This window comes from Acartia tonsa, chromosome 7, assembly GCF_053477335.1.
Source record: "Acartia tonsa isolate MP-2025a chromosome 7, ASM5347733v1, whole genome shotgun sequence".
NCBI classification, from domain to species: domain Eukaryota; kingdom Metazoa; phylum Arthropoda; class Copepoda; order Calanoida; family Acartiidae; genus Acartia; species Acartia tonsa.
In genome coordinates, this window is record NC_137266.1 from 21065931 (window position 1) to 21088191 (window position 22261).

The 22261-nt window shown below is 29.5% G+C and overlaps 1 protein-coding gene across 3 annotated transcripts in view; it reads left to right on the forward strand.

The window, feature by feature from the left end:
* Positions 1-19233, forward strand: part of LOC145325049 (kin of IRRE-like protein 1) — a 134883-nt gene extending 115650 nt beyond the window's left edge. For all 3 annotated transcript variants that reach the window (XM_080167851.1, XM_080167852.1, XM_080167853.1), the window contains 5 exons: positions 5674-5707; positions 7058-7148; positions 13343-13372; positions 15070-15290; positions 15586-19233. In XM_080167851.1, the coding sequence (XP_080023977.1) occupies positions 5674-5707; positions 7058-7148; positions 13343-13372; positions 15070-15290; positions 15586-15817 (608 nt within the window). In that variant the 3' untranslated portion in view covers positions 15818-19233. The remainder of the gene's footprint in view (positions 1-5673; positions 5708-7057; positions 7149-13342; positions 13373-15069; positions 15291-15585) is intronic.
* The last annotated feature ends 3028 nt before the right edge of the window (positions 19234-22261 follow it).

Below are 22261 nucleotides of genomic sequence, written 5' to 3' on the forward strand. Positions count from 1 at the left end.
CTTTAAAAGTCTTAATTCAACAAACGAATATTGGTCAAACATTTCCTCTTTTTTTAACACTTTTTTACATTATCAAAAACGTGCCATTTTTGGAAATTTAACATGAAATTAAAAACAAGATAAATAATTTACAAAGGCAAATTTGCTTTATAGCTCAAATAATTTACTTGTTTGTGAAAGCTATATTATTTATTATCAAAACACATTAAAATTAAGTCAGAATGTAATTGATATAATTGCTAGACTTAATGACAGATATGTTCTATTTAAAGAGAAGCTCCCCTGATAAAGATGTAATCCATTGAATTATTGAGAGGCTTTGCTCCAGATAAAAGTTTTATACCTGTCTTATTTATAAAATATATATTTAATACTTTTACCAAATATATGCGGGATATTTTTTGTCCTTAGAAAGGACACAACATTCTTAAAAATATTTTATAAGAATGATATTAAGATTTAAGAAATGAGCTATAAAAAACATAAAGCACAAACCTAAAAAAAAATAATTTTATCTATAAAAGCGCAGTAATACCAAGCTAGCAAAATTTAAAACATTGAGAACAGAAATCAGAGGGAAATCCTTAATTGCAGCCGAGAAAATGCATTATGTCGGACTGGAGTAAGATCTTATCATTCATATAGAGTAGCTGCGCAAATAAAAATGTATCAAAAGCAAGAAATACTAAAACAAAACTTACAGGGAAAAAGGTTTAAATAATGAGTTAAGATTTTTCCTGGAGCTTAAAATGTTTTGATCTACGATTTAGTTATTAAAATACTTATCCACACCCCAAAATATATCACCTTAAATGTGAGAGCAAATTTGTTTATGGGAACACAGAGTATTGTGTGAGGTAGACAGCAAGGGAATATAAACTCTTTGGAACATGGATCAATTTTATAAAAGATTTAATAATAGGACATATTATATTTTGAAATATTGTAAAAATAAAATGCTAATAAGTTCTTAGATAAAAGAAATTTTTTAAGCCCTCTAACTTCTAATACATACATTAGTAATATTTTTTGTCTGTAGTGAATGATCTCACTAACTGCAGAGCAGGTTTGTGTCTTCTTTTCAGTAAAGATACTTATTGGTCCAGAGAAGATATCTAACTTTTTTTGGAGAGTAACACCACCATCAAATGAGAAAGTGACCCTGAAAAAAAATGACCCATCCCCCCCCCACTGAAATTTTTTACTTTTACTTCTAGAAATAGAAAAAATAGAAACTTTAAGTGCCCCTAGAAGCCTCTAGTGGCGTAGCCGCTAGTTTTAAATAAATCTTTATTATATTAAATCATTGTCTGTTTTAGTCTACTATACCCAAAGAAACTGCTAACCATAGTTTTTAACATCTGAAAGTTTTATTAAACCATCATCAAATGTATTAGGAAAAATAAAACTAAAATAAAACCCTCCCTCTTGTTTGGAAACTTTTTTCTTTATATCTAATTATTAAGTTTTTAATTTTTACTTCTTTTGTTTGTTTTATTTATAAATTTGTATCCCAAGAAATATGCCTACCTTGAACAAAGATTACCCCTTCTCGCTTTAAAGTCTACTTTTCTTTAAAGTAATTCCAAGAAAGGACAAACACAAATTCTTATTTTTACAAAAATCTTCCAAATTATTGGACATTATCGTCTTTGTTTTAAAAGAATAAATTTAAAGTTTTCATTATTCTATTATTCCTTTACCAATTACTCCCTTTACCGCTTTGTTAAACCCCTATGAAGGGATAGGAAGGGATTTCATTAAAAATAGTTTTTTTCAAAGATTTAAGAATAAGAACTGAAACCTAGTTAAATGTTAACTATTTTGATTTTTGAGAGGCACAGCTACTCTACTACATGTCTATACAAGCTCATCAGTTCACGTGTTGGTATTTTCCCTTAAATTATTATAAAATGTTACCCCGCCCACCCCCCTCTTAATTTTTAAATAAATTAAAAACAAGGCGCTGTAGTGTTTTCTAATATACTTAACTCCTGCAGAGGGGCTTAACCATGTGGGGCTTCCATTTACCGATATAGATTTACCTAACCTGACCTAAAGTAGTACAAAAAAAGTGAAAATTATCTCCCTCCAACCCCCGTTATATTTCAATTTATACCAAAATTTGGCGAGGTATTCTGCGAATGCAGGTTAAGGAAAATGCCTAATCATTTCTTGCACACATAATCTGTATCTGCCTTGTTCTACCAATTGTTATAGGAATACCCATTCCTATCCTTGTAGCGCCGGCTATCCCTATGTAAAGTTTGCTATAATTCTGCTACCAACTTTAAAACAATACACAGTTATTGGCGGATTTTAAAATTATAAATAACAGTAGTTTAACAGTTCAGTTGAATGGCTATCAACGCTGGAATCATTCTGTTATACTTATATATGAAAAATCTTCCAGAGGGAACTTTAATATGTGAAACCTTTGTCCTGCAAAACATCAAAATGAATTATACTTTATGCACAAATGAGATTGGGATACATACAATTTACTTTTTTGTTCAAGATTTGCCATTTGTACGCTAAAAACATTTCTAATAGCGCAGCTACTCTATAACTAAGGTTTGTTTGTATGTCTTCACGTCCATCACATTTCTTAATCATTGAGATAATTATAAAAATTTTAGAGCATTTATGCGTTTAAGGAAGAGCTAACAAATATAACAAATTTTGTATTTTTTTCATACTCCTCTTTCCTTTTAACTGTTGTTACGTGTTATTGCTACGCTGCTTAATGACAAAATTATCCATGTTTTTATGAAAGGTGCTTAAAAAAACTAGAGAAAATTTGAATAAATTGTAGATTTCAGTAAATTATTCTATGACCCAAAATAAGATTAAGGGGATTAATTATTAATAAGTCACTTTCAACTTTCCTTTATTTCATTGTATTGTTGCTGATATTCAACTTTCTCGGGGGTTTTCACCACCACAGGTTTCCAAAGATGTTTCAATTTCAAGTTTCATAATTAACTTGGAGTTTTGTGCCTTTGAATTATTAAAGAGTGACTGAATGGTTTTAGAAACTTTGCAGTCTATCAAAGAAGATACCCTCTTTCTTTCAAGCATATCTTAGAAGAATACCTAATGGAAAAAAAAACTCTTATTATTATACTCTTTCAAGTTTTTAGCTGCCAATTCAAAAATAACTATTTTTAGTCGGCCAAACAATAATCTACCCAATTCATGGTTAGATTTGTCTCGAGGTATAAGTCTTGTCAAAATAGTTTTAGTCAAATATTTAATAAACTATTAATAAGTCATTGAGCATATGTATCAAATGCGTTGGAAAGGTCAAGAAACAAGAATTTTTCAAATACTTTGCTATATTCATAAAACACAAAAATGGCATTTTAATAGTTTATTACTTGCAGCTTACTAAAATTAACGCTGACTAAAACTGCTTATTTAACCACTAATCATTAAGACATATATCTAAACTGAATGAGAATACATAAACTGCTTGTATAACTAGTACAAAATTGTGAAATTTATTTTTTTCTATGATTTTCATGTTGATATTTGACCAAGAAAGTCTCACCTATTAACATAAGCACCTAATTGATGTTATTTATTTAAATATATTGTTAGTTTGATTAAAAAGCAAAAAGCTCTATTTGTTATTTTAAACTCCTTAGGCAAAGCAACGAAGAGTGGTGAAGAGGGAAAATCTGAAGCCAAATCAAACACTGTGTTTCCCTCTCCTTAGGGGACTTACACCCCCCTAGGAGAAGAAGGGGGTGGTAAAGCAACACCCCCTGAACAGTTCTAGCCTTCCTAAATGATTAAATTACATTAAAATGTCCAAAAAACACATGTAAATGAAAAAGTGTAATTTCAACACATAGGTAAATTGCCTGTCTAAAGTAGAATATCAAAGTTTGTTTCTTGTAAGTTGTACTTAAAAATACAAAAACATTACATCATTATCTTAAAAATTTTTTTATAACTATTTAAACATTTAAAATTAAAAGCTGAAACATCCATATTTTGACATATAATGTGGTATTTGTTTGTTATAAGCTCAATAACTCAAAAAAAAAATTTTTTTTCTTCACAAGTACTTTTTTCAAGATAAAAACTGATGTAATTTTAATGATGCAGCTTATAGTGTATAATAAAATGACGTCAAACAAATATACATTTTACCATTGGTCAATATAAATGTATATTGGCCTTTAATTGGTCATTTGCATTGTATGACGTCATTTTTTGTTAGGCAATATAAGCTGCTTCAACTTTAATTATTTTTATTACTTACAACTACAACAACTTTGAAACTTTGAGTGTGAGTGTGATCCGTCTGTCTTGTTTTTATTCCTTCCATCTCTCCTCCAGGTGTAAAAAGAGAATTTGTTTGTAGCTGAACAAATTAGTTTTACATACTTTGCACTTCTTATTAATACTGCACACAATTAGAAAAAGTAAAAGCACAATTTGTATTACTAAATTCTATTTTATAAAGGGTTAGAATTCTAGAAAAGTAAAATAAAGCATATTAAGATTAAACTAAGGTAATATTTTTTACTATGATAAACTTATGGAAGACTGGTTGAATCAATATATTTTCCTAATAAGATTCTTTAACCTTTCTATGATAAAAATTTGCCAAATCAATCTAGAATTATAAAATGTTTTGTGTCTTTTTCACCTATCACTTGATTATTGCATAGTTTCCTTTTAAATTACCCTGACTTGATTGCATAGGAAAGAAAATTGTTTGTATTCAGATATTTCGGGTATAGTCCCTTTCGTGGCAACGTTTCTTAATGGGCGTTTCGTCATATTTTCACAGTAACTTTACCCCTATTTCTAGCCCATACAGGGGGCTCTAACCCTGCGGGGCAATCACCTAACCCAACTTAACCTAAAATAACCTATCAAAAGCTAATTTGAAAATACGACGAAACGCCCCTTAAGAGGCGTTGCCATGAAAGGAACTATACCCGATATTTCATATGGCACTATATGGTGTGATTTAAAAAATAAATAATAATAATTGATTGCACACTTATAATATAGCCTAAGATATTTTAAGTTTTAGTTGTGAAACAAATGAAAGTAAAGTCAATCTATAACTATTACATCAAAACAAAAATTAAAGTTTGAATTTAAAATTGTAATTTCAATGCACATTTCACTACCACCTTGAAAAAGGTTAAAAAATAAAAGTGTTTTTACTCAATCACAATAATATCAAATTTTTCAAGATGATTTTAAAATGATTTAAAACTTTATTGGCTGTATTTAAGAAAAAAATAATCTTAAAAATTAACTCTTTTGAAAATTTGATTTGTGATTAAGTATTGACACTAATGATTTAAAATGCAGCACAATGTTTTGTTGATCACTGATTAAACTAGAAAACTAATGCACAAATAATTAGGGACAGGTGTAATGATTCTGGTAAACAATTGGTTGAACAGGATAGTCACAGATTTTAGCACAAACAAAGTTTGTCTGTGAATCTTTAGCTGTTTTATACATACCTTTTATTATATGATTTATGACTGTTCCTTTAATTTAGTAAAAAGGCATGATTATTTATGCCTTAATTAAGGTTTGAATCAAGATTCTAGCATGATGTAATAACATGAAAATACTTAATAATTTTATGAGAAAAAAATATATTAAAAAATTAATCAAATTTTATTATTTCAGTTTCTGACCCTGAAAGTTCTGAAAAAACCTCAAAGTAAGTTTTGTTTTAAAAGCTTTTCTAGAATTAGGATCCCAATGTCCATATATCCGTATGTCAAATGGTCAAGGAAAGCAAGCTTTTGTGCTTGTTTGCTATATTTTTGATAATGCGAATTGATTTAAGAAATAATTCACAAACTAAAGCAGAAGTTGCTTATATAAAGAAAATTAGATTAAATCAATGTTCTCGAATCAATGGAAAAGAATGACAACATTCATTGAAGTGAAGTTCAACAAATAAAATAAAGTGACAAACGGACAATAACATTTATAAAGTACATAGCCTACTAAAAAAAGAAAAGCTACTTAACAACTTTCATTTTCCATAAATCCATTGTTTATAAAAGTAAACAAAAGTATGGAATAAGCCATGAAAACAAAGTGATAACTAACTGTAAAATCAAAATGATCAGTTCAAAGCCTTGGATAAGTATAAGTATCCAAGAAAACCTCTAAGATAAGCAATTTATTTTAAATTGTTATCCAATTTTGGTTCCTTAAAAATTGAAAGTATATCTTCTTCCTTCCAATATAGGTTCAAGTTACCAAAGGCTAAAATTTTAACCAATGAAAACGAGAAGTGATTTGCATTAATTGGTACAAAACCTGATCTTTAATTAATATTAAAGGATATCATACAGTTATTTGAGTGTAAAAATTTACGTTTTTAAGAATATAGATCCCTGTTCTAAGTATTATGAAGCTCGCCAGATAATGCTCTATATGCCCTGCAGGCCCTAACTATTGTCCATTAATATACACATTGTCTTCTACATTTTTATAAAAACATTTCATTTGATTTTAAACCCCTCTAATTAAACAAACAAATTTCTCAGTTAAAAAGGGACAAATATGTCCATAAACAGTGAAGCAAAAATAAAAGATAATCACGTTTTAATAGGCCTTAAAATAAACAACTAACTATTTGAATCTATTCAATTTCTTATGTTCTGGATTTAATAAATATAAAGTGGTTGAAGTGAAAGGAGTTCAAAATAATTTTTAAAGAAATTGCCTTTCTAACTGGTCATCTGTTAACACTTTTCACAACAAAGTTTGATTCCTGAAGGCCTTCAGTGACAGTAGCATTTTAGCAATATAGAAGGCCAACTCAGGCTTCTATTGAACTGTGATTCTAAAATATGATATGTCCTTGAAACCGCTAAATTGTTTTCCTTTTTAAAACTTGACCAAATAGACAAAAATAGATTAAGCCTTAATGAAAGTAAAACAAATTAAACCTGTAAAAGTTTCAATACAGGAGTTTTAATATATTTAAAGCTTCTTGTTATTACTTTTAAAACTGATACAAGCGTGGTAATTCTATAATTGATTTTCTTTGTAGGGATTCCATCTACTCTACCTACAACAGTTCTGATGTCAAAGAATACACCCTGACCAAAGAGAAACAGTCCATCATTCCCCCCAGCACCAAGGTCTAAATCATCTCACCAATCACATGGACTGTCAACCTCACGTGATCACTAATCTGACCAATCACATGTGCGGTCACATTGCATTGACCAATCACAAGAGAAGTCTAATAAAAGTGACCAATACCATGTGTTGTCTTGCTCACGTGACCAATCATGTGACCACGCACGCGCTAGCTCGGCACACCGCAACATAATAGTTCCAGAATTAAACGCAAGATGTCACTAGCCACTATCTCTCTATTTTCAGCACTCATGGCGGGCGCAAGCTTACGTCCCCCACCTCACGTATGTACCTAAAAAACTTTCTTGTGCATGCTTCTGTCTTTTTCTTCTTTTATCTGTTTTTTGCTTACTTTTCCTACAATTTTGTATAAGGTGTAATTGAAGAATATTAACATGGACAATTAAATCCATTAGTAGTGCAGCAAGAAGATAACAGTTTCTTCGTGAGCTTCATGATAAGTTAAGCTACACAGAATAAATAGAATCGGATGCCAACTTAATTGATTTCTATCTTATACATTTGGGGGGACAAAAAGACGGACATACAATGATCATAGAGAGGCTGTTATTTCAAACCCTGCATGTTTTCAAACCAATAATTAACCTTAGTTTAATTTTGCATGTATAATGTTTTTCTAACCAAAAAATAAAGTAAAATAATGGAGATTAAATAGTTCCATTTCTGATATAATGAAACCACAGTAAATCATGTCCCATTTCTACAGTCAATAAGGCACATTATTGTTACATAACAGTAGCCTGTAAATCAAGACAGATATTTTACTGTTTTACAGTAAATTTAAAGGCATGAAAAGCCACTTTAAATCCTATATGGTTCCAGTTTATTGAACAAAGTAAACCAAGCTCAACAAATGAGATGGGTTCAAAGCCGCAACAACATTTATACAAAGGCAATAAAAATTGTCAAATTTGTATAACCACATACTTAACTTTTTGTTACCTTTTACAGATTTCAATAGTGACAAAATCGAACCTACAGCTAAATATTGTTGATATTACTCAGTATAAAATATGGTCTGTTCATTGCAATTAACAAAATTTAAAGATTAAGTATACAAGATGAAATAGAATGTCTTTTGAAGGAACGTTCAACTAAAGGTTTATAATTTTGCCTTTAATTTTGATTTGTAACATTTTTATAGGAATAAAAAAATCTATGAAGATTTTATGTAACATTAACTTTTATTTTTTGGTTATTTTAATTTTTTAAATAGTCGTAATGAACCGTGGTTTAAATAATCTCTATGATATATGACTATATGTGTGTGTGTGTGTGTGACGTGTGTGTGTGTTTAGATATGTGACAAATTTAAAAATGGTATCACATAAAAAAACATTATAAACAATACGTTTTTTATGTTTTATTTTTTCCTGCATGTAGTTTTGTTTGATAATGCAGTTCCGTATTGTAAAAAAAGTATAATTATTATAAGCAAGGATGAAGTTAAAGCAATGCTCACTGACTAAGACAATCGGAGAACGAAGAATAGAATTACCTTTTAAAAATTGATTTCCAAACAAGAAAAAATCGACCTTTTAATTCTGACATAAAGCCTTTCTTTTTATGAGTTTTTAGTTTTTAATATCTTCATGCAAGCTTTTTAATACGATCAAACATTTTTGCTACAGTCGGAAGAACCAAAATTTGCATATGTCACATAAATAGATCTATTTTATACATTGTTTTGTCGGTCTATCGGTCATGCTTCAAAGAAATAGACCTTCTTTTGAAAGTTTCAATGTTATGACAACTAGACATCTGTTTTATAACTGACTTTGTCCGTTTCTCCATTCAATGATATTTTGTGCTTTGCTACTTGTGGATGTTGTCATCTTTGCTTTTAATGTTTGATTGTCATTTTAAATGATTTTTTCCCTTTTTTATCAAAGATTTATTTCAGTTTTTCCTGTTGTTAAAAAGTTAATTTTTACCACAAGACTTTTTCTTGTTTAAAATGCATGAAGAAAATCATTTTTTGATGGGTATGTGGTTTCTCCAGCAAAATTGTTTATTATTTTAGAATATTGGACATGTTTAATTTGTTGTTAGAAATATACTAAGCTAGCACTTTATTCCTAAAAATGTGTTAGGTTAGTTTTACAAAACCAATAAAAAGCATGCTGAAAGTGTTTTGTTGAATTAAACCCATCCTACACATCATAGAGAAGTGTTTTGAAGAGAGAAAATCAGAAGAAAAAAAATAGTCAGGGTGCATCTGTTGGCTTTTTTATTTGGCGATTTCTTAGATCAATATGTCATGGTACTATAACAACACAGCGGCAGACATCATACTGTAATTTCATGGTATATATTATCTTTAGAAACAATCATCCTCAAAGGAGAATATATAATCCAGTATGACTTATAATATCCGGTGGATTAGAACCGATTTTCATCCACACTTGAAAATCATTTATAGCAACTAATTACGGACAATTTTCTACGAATATTAAAATAATGATCGGCCCCTTGGTTCTAACAAAACCGGAATTAATCTTATAATTTTAATTTGTTTTAAGCTGTGTATTTGTAATACAAAGCGATTTTTAAAAAATATCTTAGCTCTAGAAAGAAAATAACCTAAACCTACCCCTTAGAAAAACTACCCTGAAAACTAAAAGAATTGCCAGTTTTAATTTTCTTTTGGTATTGAACTTTTAAGTTTCAATAATAAAACTAAATATATAGATTATGAGTTTTCTAAAATTAAAGATTAATTAAGTCTAATGAAGTTAAAAGAGACATCACAATTGACAACACAAATTGGGAGATTTTTTCTGAAAAAAAATATATTTTTAGGTACAACCTTATAAAGTAAAAATAGACATTTGAGAAGGGAATTTGATATTAAATTTTTGAATTAATTATGTAATTTGTTTTTAATGATATTTTTCCTTTCCTAGAGAAAGGGGGAAGGAGATTTCACTCCTGTGTGTGTGTGTTTGTGTGTGTGTGTGTGTTTGTGTGAGTGTGTATGAATGGTTGACTGAATGCACCTGACTTTATGTAGCAATTAGGGAATAGGTTTTTTATGATATATCCAAGATTGCCATCATTTATTGGTCAGTTCGTTCTTCCAGTAGTATAGGGGATAGGGTATAAGGTGAAGGGGGTAGATGGGGAGGATCGTTATAATAACCAGCTACAAGTTTCACTTTATCAAAATTGCATGCAAACGAGTCATAAGATATTTATTCTGACTAATAGCAATACACCTATCCCTTTCACTCTGATATGAAATGACGATATAAGTATCACACTGCGCTGCTATCATTAATTACTCTATTGGATAAAAATTTATCTGTAAGTAAGAATTGAGAAATCATTAGCTCAAGTCACGTTCCTAATGCTATAGGCTTGAAAGTGATAAGGTTTCATTTAAAAGACTGAGCCAAAATCTGATAACTTGGGTCATAGTGATTCTTTTTCATCAGGAGGGATATTTTTAACTAAATTGTAAGAATGAGGCGGCAGGGGGGAATGCCTAGACCCTAAATAGGCACTCATTACCATACCTTGTATACAGTTAGAACTAGGAGATACAGGTTTTACAATTAAAATAGTTAAAGAGGATATACTGAAAAGGTCTCCAAATATAAGTTTTTTGTTTATTATACTGAAGCATTCCTACTTAACAAAATATGGATTTCTTAGTTAAGTTTAAATGTCAGAGAAGTAGGAATAATATTACTATAGGCATTTGATTTAAGTTGTTTGTGACTTCTAATATTTGTATAATAGCGTACATTTATTATCGACAGCAAGAAGTCATGTAAAATCCCAAAAATTTTGGCTAGCTTCCCAATGAGGGAGAATGTGCTTAAAAATGATTCCACCCCTCAAACTTTAACAACTTGTTCTGCCATTAGCTTAATATTTGAAAGGTTATACGATTAATACTTGGGGTTATAAATTTTTATCCTCAAGTGTCCTATATCTCTATTTGTGCTATGTTTAAATATTATCCTTGCATTATTTAAATTAGCAGGTAAAGTCACTAAATCTATTTTATTCCTAATCCCATTTATTATGAATGTATATTTTTGCGATACAATAACAGATAATAATATTTTTTTTGGCAAAAATAATAATTAACTTATGGTTGATAGCATTTACTCAATAGATGAATATTAATAGTAAACAAACACACATGAGGCTTTGATGCTGTAATAACATCGACATAAAATCTAGGCATAAGAAAAGGTTTACTTGGGTTTCTAGTAGTAATACTTACTGTCATAAAGTATCTATGCAGTAATTGCTCCCTTGTTTATGCTGTATCAATTTATAATACAACATTATTTCCAAAGTCCATCAGGGACAATAAAATAACAGTAAAGTATAGTATAGCAAATGTAGAAATTCTGCTGTTACAGTATGACATTCAAGACTTATAGAACCAATATAAAGGTTGGACACCGTACTTCCTCTTTGGCACATCAACACAAGGATAACTGTTTTCAAAGGTTGAAAAATTGTTTGGTTTTCCTACAATATGCCTGATAATTCTTATATATTGGTTAAAAATGTATCAATATTGAAATACAATCTAAAAGGTTTTTGTAAAAATAATTTTTGAAATAAAAGTTGTCATGGTTCAAAAATTCTTGGTGATCTTTTAAGGAAGATATTTTCAAAGTATCCAATACTTCTAAAAATCTTTTACTACCAATTTACTTTTCTAACATTGAAATTTACACATATCTACGTCTTTACTTATCTTCTATTTTTAAATAATAACAGTATAACGTTGCTATGTTGTAAACCTTGTTTTCAAAACTTAAAGTAAGGTAATCTTTGCATATAACATTACATACATAGATACGTCAAATCATTAGAGGATGTATAAAACTGTTTAATATCCTAACATAACATAAGATTTTTGGCTTTGGTAGTCATCTACTGAAGTGTAATTCTACTACAAATAATAGACTTCAGGAATCAAAATTATTATGTAATCATTGACAAGGTATGCATTGGATTCTAAATTATTTATATCCTATATAATATCAACATTATAATTATCATTTTGTGTTGGAATGATTTTCTTGTATTCCCTGGCAAGTTCGAACCCATTAATTCCCTTTTCCTTACACCAGAGAATGAGTGTGTTACGCGGCATTCCTAACTATCTCCGCGCTTCGCTTGTAAACAAACAAAGAGGCGCATATTTTTTCCTTGATGATTCCCATGTGAAGAGCTACGTGAATAAAAATAATGTATTGGTTGAATATACATGCGCTCTAATCCGTGGAAGATCTCAAATAAGCCTTCCTGCTTAGTTTGACATCATAATGTGGTAAGAATTTATCTTTAATTCTTAATAATAAGTGTAGTATGGTATATTTTTACGAAGAAATTTGAAACATTAATTTTTCAACAAATAGACCATTTAACTGCTAACTTTTGACATACGAATATTTTCCTTAATTTTATTGATCATTTGAATCTAAAATTATCAATTTCTGATGCTATTTAATATGTTTCGTGCCAATTTAAAGTTTTTTAGAAATTTTATATTTTTAATTAAATTGAAATCACGCAACCTCGATCTACAAAAATAATAAACCATCAATATTATGTAATTAATTTTTATATTTTTGTTTTAGATTCACTGTTTTCATGGTAATAAATACACATTCGTAAACATTCACATGTTGGTCATTCGGAGGGCTTGGAGATTAAGATTTCGTGAACGGCAAGGCATGCGTTCCGAAACACATTTATTATATAACATAAATAAGACTTGTTAGCTTTAGAAAGTTTTAATGTAAGATACTTTCAAATATATTACTAAAAAGTCCTCAAATATGATACTTTTAAGTGCTTCTATTATTTAACAATGCTAGCAGACTATAAGGATTGATTATAAAATAGTTTGTTTTTTTTTGATAATTTTTTTTATGTTTTAGCTACTGCATGTTTGCCTGAAATTATAGCTTAGTTGCATGGTTGTGTGTTTTTATTTGTGTATGTCAGATTTAAAATTACAAATCTTGTTTTATCTCATCTAATGTATCACAGAAAAAAGCAATATAAATCTTCAATATTTTCAAATAGTTTAATGGAATTGTCCATTTCATATTCCTTTAGTTTAAAGCAATTTGAATTCATAAATTTTCAATATAATATCATTTGTCTATATACTTACATTATTCTTATGTTTTAGGATTGGGATCTTGGAGTTCCAATTTATCAGGTAAATTATTTTTATAATTAATAAAATATCTGTTTTTACAAAGCTTAAGCTACTTCTGAGGCTTACCCTCAAAGTGCCTAATGATCACAGAACCCCTTATTTTTAAAATAGAATTAATATAGGGGGAGGATATGTTTTTTTTCTTTATGTAACCCCTGCGGGGACACTAAGCCTGCAGGGCTTAAACAGGCAAATACCTTATCCTGTGGGGCTACATTTTACTTCATATAAACTAACCTAAAGAATAAAACTAACACACAAATTTTCCATTTAATTCAAATTTCTACTTTTTTACAATTATTTTTTTCACAATTTATACCTTTGTATAACAAATGTATTACATAAAAGGCGAGGTAATAGGATATAAATAAGGCAGCATCTCTTTAGATTAATTTTATAAAATAAACTTTTTTGCAACAAAATTTTGCAATGGTGTGGAGAAAAAAGTGGCCTTTTTGCAATTTTTATTTGATTTTCTTTTTCGATAAGTAATCCAGGAATGGGATAAAGAATCCAAAGAAAATAGTTGAAGATTTTAAAAAAACAATAATTATCATAAAAAATTATATTAATTTTGAAAACTGATACATGTAATTAGTATAATTAGCAAAAGCAAATAGTTTTTATTCTGATTTTAAAATATTTTTATCTAATTTATTCCTATCTCGTTTTTGAAATGTCTTTGTAAGGTATTTTTCTAGAATAAATTATCATTATCAAATTACCAAGCTATATTTAATTTCTCAAAAAATCTTCCAAATATAAAAATCCAATCCTTGCATCCATGAAATTAAGTCAATAAATTTATTTTATATCATTACTTTCTCCCGCAAATAATTAAATCAGAGTTGCATTCAAGATGGAGATTGGTATTCTAAATTTCAAACCATACATTAAGATTCCTCAAACAATAAAATATATTCTAGTATGATTATTCCAACACTGAAATTAATTCAAAGAAAAAAAATCACGAAACCTTTACGTGATTTTCAGCTGTTGTTGGGGGGGGGGGAACACATAGTAGAAATGACGACCTTTACATCTGCACCCCAAATATTATTTTGGATTTATTTCGCTTGTTGGCTATACCTGATTACTAAAAAGTAACTTAGTTGATTTCTCTTTTTGTCCGACTTTTAAAGCTTTTCCTTATACAGATGATTAAAACAACTTTTAACTTCTTCAATTTATTTATGAGACTCCTTATTCTTATCCTTTTCTTGTGCATTAAGGCATTTTTAAGAAAAACCTTTTGTTGGTTGGAAAAGCTAGGTTGCATAAAGAATATATTTAGAAGTGTAACAACTATAAAAAGTATTTTGTTAAAATATAGGATATAGTAGACAACAAACAAATTTTTGGTTAAATAATTGAATTTTTAGTATGGCTTAGAAGAAAGTGATTAATATCCGCTGGATTAGAACCAGTTCTCAGCCATATTAAAAAATCATGTATAGCATTTTATTACATTTAATTTTCCACGAATATTAAAATGAAAAATCATAGAATTAATACCATTTTTGTTATCCCTAAGAGATTTTAATCTTATAAAATTTTTCATTTTTTATTTGCGGAAAGCTGTTTAAAATACGATGAGATAAATGACTATCTTATTTGCTTTACAGTATAAGTTGCACCTCTATAAGTCAACCTTTCCCCTACTCCAGTCCATAATTAACAATTTTGATGTTTTTCAGGTGTATGTACCAAATCACCCCAACAACACAGTCGGTCTACCCACCCCCACCAATCCCATCAATTTCTCCACTAATTCCCTGTCCTCTAACGAGGGTATGAACGGGGGAGCTCCCCCCTTGTCCCTGCAGCATCCTGCAACCTTTAGCAGCTTGATTTACCAGCAGCCAAGGTCCAACATCCAGCTGTATAATCAGCTACAAGTTCCTTACTCATCAAACAGGTAATAAGTCTTTTAATTCATTCAAAGATCTTTCTTGGAAAAAAGATAAAAGACCTCAAAAATTGCTGGTCTTAATGTCTTTTCTATTCAGGGAAGCTTCATTTCTGTTTTTTTTCTATCCATCTTTTCTTTTCACTGAAAAGCAACTCCTATATGGTCTTAATCTAATTTAATTTTATTCTGTTTGTTCCATACAATATTTCGAAAAGATTAAAAGTATGATCTCATCTTTTTGAAGAAAGCTTTTTTGAATTCAAAAGTACTTTAAGCATTTTCTAAGAGCATTTTGTTTCAGGGGAAGTATGAAACGTCGTCAGCACAACAACAACAACAATGGAAACGGCCACCAAGAGAATTCTACGAACCTGAAGAACTCCGACCTCTCCCCTTCCTCCCTACCCAACCTGGCCCCCTCAATGACCAACCTGTCCCACCCCTCCCCCACTCAGGACCTCCCTCCCGCCTCCATGCTGCACTACACCCCCCAACTGCTAACCATTAACAACAACAAACCTACCAAAGTGTAATTCTGGTCAACAAAATTTAATTATAGAGTAGCAGCGCTACAAATATTCAACTTAGTAGCAGTGCTACTTAAAAAGAAACTTCTGAGGTTAAAGTGAATTAAGAACTTGATAAAAAATAAAAACACTCAACGATTATATTAAACAACAATGCCAATTTTTACAATGCATGATTACAGAATAATTTTATCTAAAAACAGTGAAAATGTTTTACTATTTATGTGTATATTGAACTAAAAATTTTCTCGTGTACAAACCCTATGCTTTCTCCTATACAGGGACAGAATAAGTTTCTCTGAAAATCATTTTGTAGAACAAGTTAGTTTAACATTTGCTTAACCTGTACTTCATCTAACTGCCTTGTTCTACAGATAATTTTACAGAAATATTATCTCTGTCCAGTAATTTTTTATTTAACCTTTTTTATAATTAATAAAGTGATCTTTTTTATGCTCTGGTTATTTGAAAAAAGACAATGGAAAAAAAACCAAAGCATAAGATTATATTTTTTTCCAGTGATTTGAAAACCAAACACAAAGTCAATAATTTGCATAATACTCTTATAATTTAATATATAGTGATTTTTATTATTTTTCTGTAGTTTAAGTCTAACCTAATAGTGTTGTTTACCTTATTTTAAGGTCCTAGGGAGTTATATAATAGAGAATCAGAAAACCCCAATATAATTTCATATTTTATTCAATTTTGTAGTCAAAAACACAAGGATAAAATAGATACTAGAACAGGAAAGTCAAAGATTGAATTCTTATTAAGACCTTAGTTCAATATTGTTAAGTCTGTCGTGTTAAATAATTTTAAAGAAACTTACTTCCTTTTCATAAGAACATTAATATTTTGAGCTAAATCTAGGATTATCCCATATCTCCCTAAAGTTAACACCCTTATAAACCCCATTTAATCCTCAAATTTATATACTTTTATAGAAATATTAACATTTTTTGGACAAAATGATAATACTTTTTTTTAAGTTTATAACACCTTATTTGGACAAGTCAATTTAGAAAAAATATTAAAATCAATATCAAAATTATTGCAAATACAATATTTGAGCCCCTTCATTTTAAAACCTTTGAAAGGCGGTAGAGATTTTGTAATCTAAATGTTTATAAATTCTTTAGTATTTTTAACAGTGGTAAGACAGTATAGTAACATATTATTAATGTTAAAATTGTACTGTCATATCACTCAATTGAATCACTTTAAACCCGCCCCAAATGGCGCAACCATGAAACACATTAGTTTCAAAACCAAAATGAGGACAATTTTTTTTCCAAACAGTCATTTTATTAAAACCACTGCTCCAGCAAAAATAAATATCATATCCTTATGTAATTTAGGAAAGGGATAAGTTTTATAAAAAATAAACAGTTTCCATTACAAGTTAGATACAGAATTTTGAAATAGAATAAACTAAAGGAGATTTTTTCAAAAATTTATATTCCTTGACTGAAGCAGCTTTTATGACGTTATACAATACAAATGGCCAATGAAAGGCCAGTATATATTTAACCAAAGGTCATTTAAAATGTATACTGGCCTATTATTGGTAATTTGAATTGTATGACGTCAAATAAGCTGCTTATTTTATTAGGCACTATACGCTGCATCTCTTTGACTGTCCTGTTCTTATATATATATTTTAGAATTTTCTTCCTTAATCTAGTAATATAGTTTATTTTAACTGTTTATTACTGTACAATTTTACTTTTAACAAATCATTTTAAAGCTCAACACTACCAAAGATTTCAGTACAATATAAATAACACAATCAATATTCTCAAAACAATATTTAGAACAGTATTACTTCATTGGTTTTTTCCTTCAAAAAGTAGAAAAATCTAATAATTTTTTTTTTTTAGTGCTTTATGCCAAAAAAATGCAACCCGCACTGATTTTTTATGGTAAATTGTTTTTTTAATTACCTATAACTTTAGGGTATTACTTCTATAACTTGCAATCGTTGGTTTTACTTTAGTCAATAAACATAAATGAGGAAAATTGTTTAAATGCAAAAAAAATTACAGTTGCAAATCTTTTGGCCATGTCAATTTGCAATTCAAAATTATCAGACACGTCAACAATAAATTTAGGATATTGCTTGTTATTTTTTAAAAAATAATTAATAGAATGTGGATTATAAAGATCAATGTAAAATAGATAAGAAATGTAATTATTAAATAATTTTCCAGTATGGCATCGTATTACAGACAATTTTCCACAAATATGAAATAAAAATCATAATATTAATACCAGTTTTGTTAGCCCGGGTTGTAGGCCCCTAACACAACTGGTTTTAATTTGATATTTTTTCATATTAATAATTGCAGAAAGCTGTCTATAATACTATAACTATATGTCTGTTCTTTCTATCAATTATTTTTAAGAACACTTGCATCCATCCATGCATCCACCTATTTCTTGGAACAAAATTTGACAAAAATTTTCTTTAAAATTTAGTGAATCGAACCAAAACCAAAATGACAAGCACATTCTTTTCAGGACAATTATTAAGGATTGGTCTCTAAAGTTAATTAATCACAGAAGTGTGACAGCACAGAAGCAGGCCAGCTTTGGTTTATTCTGTACTGTGATACTGCTTTTAAACATACTGTAGAAACCAAACATGAAGATTAGAAGATTTTTTCTTCATACAGAAAACTTGATGTTTTTTATGCAAAAATTAGTTTAAAATTAATTGAAAATTTGATTATTTATGTCTTGTGTACCCTTCCTTGAAAGTTGAAAGTTCAGTACAGAACTTGAGTTAGTGGAATTTGAAAAAAGTAATTTTTAATAAAAGAAAATGTGTTTTTCAGGGAGGGAGGGGACACTGGGTTGTTTATTACACTAGTCCCTAACGTTTTATATTCGTTGGCATAACAACTTTGTGGACTTTAATGAATTTTGATTTGCTTATCCATTAAGTGAAGTGTCCAAACGTTTTAAACATTAATTGTAATCTACATAAGGGGTAGTTTGTTGTTTTATCATTGGGGATGTACATTAATTTATCGGTTATTGTCTTATCCCTTTAGATCCCTAGAGTTTTGTATCTTTTTTAAAGTTTTAAGTGACTTTAATCGAAATTAAGGTTATCAAATCAATTTTACTATCATTGAAAAAAGGGGAATCAATAAGAATAACCATACCTCAACCCATTTCTGTTCTAATTATAATCTACGTAGAATATTCATTCTGTGATAATAAAACCATTATTTGCAAACTTAAATAAATGTAAAGAAAAATTCCAACAATTTGTGCGCATTAATTTTAATTCATCATATGTAATTTTTATTTTAAATCATAATTATTATTATTACTGTAGTAATTCTGTAGTTTTTAAACAACCATGTTTTGTATTTTAAGAATCTTGAAATAAATTAAATAAATTGAAATAATTGTTTCTTGCTTACTTTTTTTTAAAATTGCATCCAAGGAACAGTAAAGTATCATACAACATAAATAGAAAAACTTTAACAGCAGTTTTTTTACATCTTAGAAGATGATATTTTTTTGTATATGGCTTACTAAATTTAGTTTTTAATTAAATCAAACCTGCATAAAAATTTAAAATTACAATTCTTTAATATAAAATAGCTACTGGCGTTTAGCTATACCCCATAAATGGCGTTGGGACTAAAGACCTAACATTTTTTGTGTTCGTGTTTTACCTTAATTTAGATTAATTTATTTTGGTAACAGTATAGCCCCCTGAATAGTTAGGGCTAGCTATGCAGATACCTGCAGGGTCATCCCCCCCCCCCCCCCCAAGTAGAGATTTGTCATGAATATAAAAAAGGTTTGCTCTTTTGTCCCAGCGTGTTGTTAAAAGTTTAAAAATGGATCAAATTTTTGTTTAAATGACAAATTGAGGCTGCATATATGATACAAATAATCAAAGATATATTATTTATACAGCCAGGAGACATATCTCAGTGTAAAAGACATTTTAGTTGCAAAGAGATATTAAGTATCGCATGGGAAAAACCTATTTTCCAACCCCTATATACATCTTTCTGTATTACATGAATGACAAGGATAAAAACAATCTTGAAAGCACAGCTCAGCGTAAATTTTCAAACAATCGTGTATTACAATAATGATAAAATAGCCAAGATTGTTAAATAATTGCATTCAAAATTAAAATGATGCTGTAAAATCTTAAAAATTATTTATTATTTGAAAATGTAGTATGTAATTTTATTATACGGTAAAAGTAATTAGATTTTTGTTCCTCTAGATCTCGTAAACGGCTAAACAATGAAATATCTAAAGGTTCTATATATCAAGAACATTTTTATGATGCCTAAACTTTGCGAAGATACCGCTATCTGTAGAGGAGCTTTGCTCTCGTAAAGAGGGAATTTTTGTTTGTTTATGGTTTGAGATGGTTTCGGATGCCCTGAAAAACAAAAATCTCCCCCTCTTCAGGACAGTAACAAATATTATGAAAACTGAGTAGAAGAAAGAGGCTATTTCTTGATAGAAAAATAGCGATAGCCACAAGAAAAGTTTTGTTCTTCAGAATAAAATAGCCTAACACCCACCCAAAAATAGCCTAAAAAATCAATCGCACTTGCCGTTTGAAAGATCTTTTTCCTCAAAAGATGAACCATAACACTTTATATTGAAGGATTTCTACGATTCTCTATCAGTATATGGGTTCAAAACAGTACGCACATTTGCTTTGTAACACTAATGACTTAAACAGTATTAGAAAAATTAGATTTCTTATCTTATACAAAAGTTTCTTGGAAATTGCTAGTCCCAATGAGGTTTCTTAAGGAAGATTTACATATGCCTAAGTATAGTTCTAAGCTATTTTGTCTGAACTTATTTCATAAAAACTATTTACTTCCTTTTAAACAAAGATTAATCTAAAATAGAAAAAGATAGGCCTATAGTCTATCAGAGGCATTGGTATAACATCACACAAGTAAACTATCACAGATAGGAATTCTACTGTGAAACAAAGGGCATTGAAAATCTTTAGGAATTGTGTAAAAGAGTTTTACTTCCTGTCTTCGCTCTTTTATGTTTGAAACTACCCTTCGTTTGGAAACAGGGAAATCATTCTGATTAACAGAATACAGAAATTAAACAGTATAGCAGAAATAACTAAAAATTGTCATCCCTGTTTACATTACCAGGGATCATAAGGTAAAAACAATGGACGAGGAATATATTTAACAAGGCTCGGCAGCAGTGGGTCAGCCGCGACTGAGCCTCAAAATGAAACCAGTTTGGACTCTTTAAAAATGTTTTTGAAGAAAGGGAATTGCCATATAAGACTTTTAGCTGATTTGTAAAAGGTTGATTTGCCTGAGGCTTACATGAGGCTGACGCGCGGCTGCCGAGCCCTGATATTTACATTCCAAATGATGATTACCCTATCTGTTAATCAAAATTATAAGCTGAAAGTTTGGACACAGCTAGTTTCAACACACAAATCAAGGTACCCCCTACCTACCTCTCTTGAACATATCTTCTCAGATACTACTTTTTCTTTTCTTTAGAATTATTATCTCATCTCTTTTCTCAACATTTTCAATGGGGTGGGGATGGTCATTTAAAAGCTAAAACATGAGTATTTTCTACTTTAATCTTTTCTATATCAAACATTAAATAGCTTGAATAATAAGAAATAAAAAAATAGAATAAGGCTAAATAAAAGTATCAAGCATGAAGACAAGGATAAAATAATCCGAGAAACAGGATAGTCAGAATTTGAGGGGTAACCATTGCATGATTATTTTCGAGGGGTTTACAGCCGCGCGGCTTATGGTTGCTGTGGCTTACGAGTGGGTTTGTTAAGACTGGCTTGAATGAGGATGCATTAGGATGGCTGCGGCTTAGATTGGCAACTTTGATAAAGATAAATGGATGAGTTCGGCTGCAGCTACATATTTCCATATAGGGTGGCTTTGAAAGTAAAGGTAGCTGTTCTTAGTCGCATGGCTGATGGTTGCTGTGGAAACGGCAGGAGCTGCCGAGCCTTGCAAATATATCTTGAATGATATTAAAGGGCATAACAGTTTTAAGTCTAATGATTCATTTTGTTGATACAAATTATTTAAACAAACATATAAATAACATTCTTTAAAACTCACCAACACCTTTAACTATTAATTCTAGTGTCGGTTCCAAGGTTATTTTGTAAATAAGCATAACGACACAATGACAGATTAAAAGTAACATAAATTTCAATGTAATAAAATTATATGACTAACTATAGGATCCAAGTTTTAAAAGCTTCTTTTCCAAAATTTAAACTTTCTTGATAATCAAACAAAAAGGAATATCAACCACTTTCGATTTACAGAGAAATACTAAAATTATTAATATTCATATTTTATTTTTTAGTGTGTTAAAGACGATAACATCCAATTTGATTTAAAAGGGATATTTTGAACTGGAGGTGAAAGA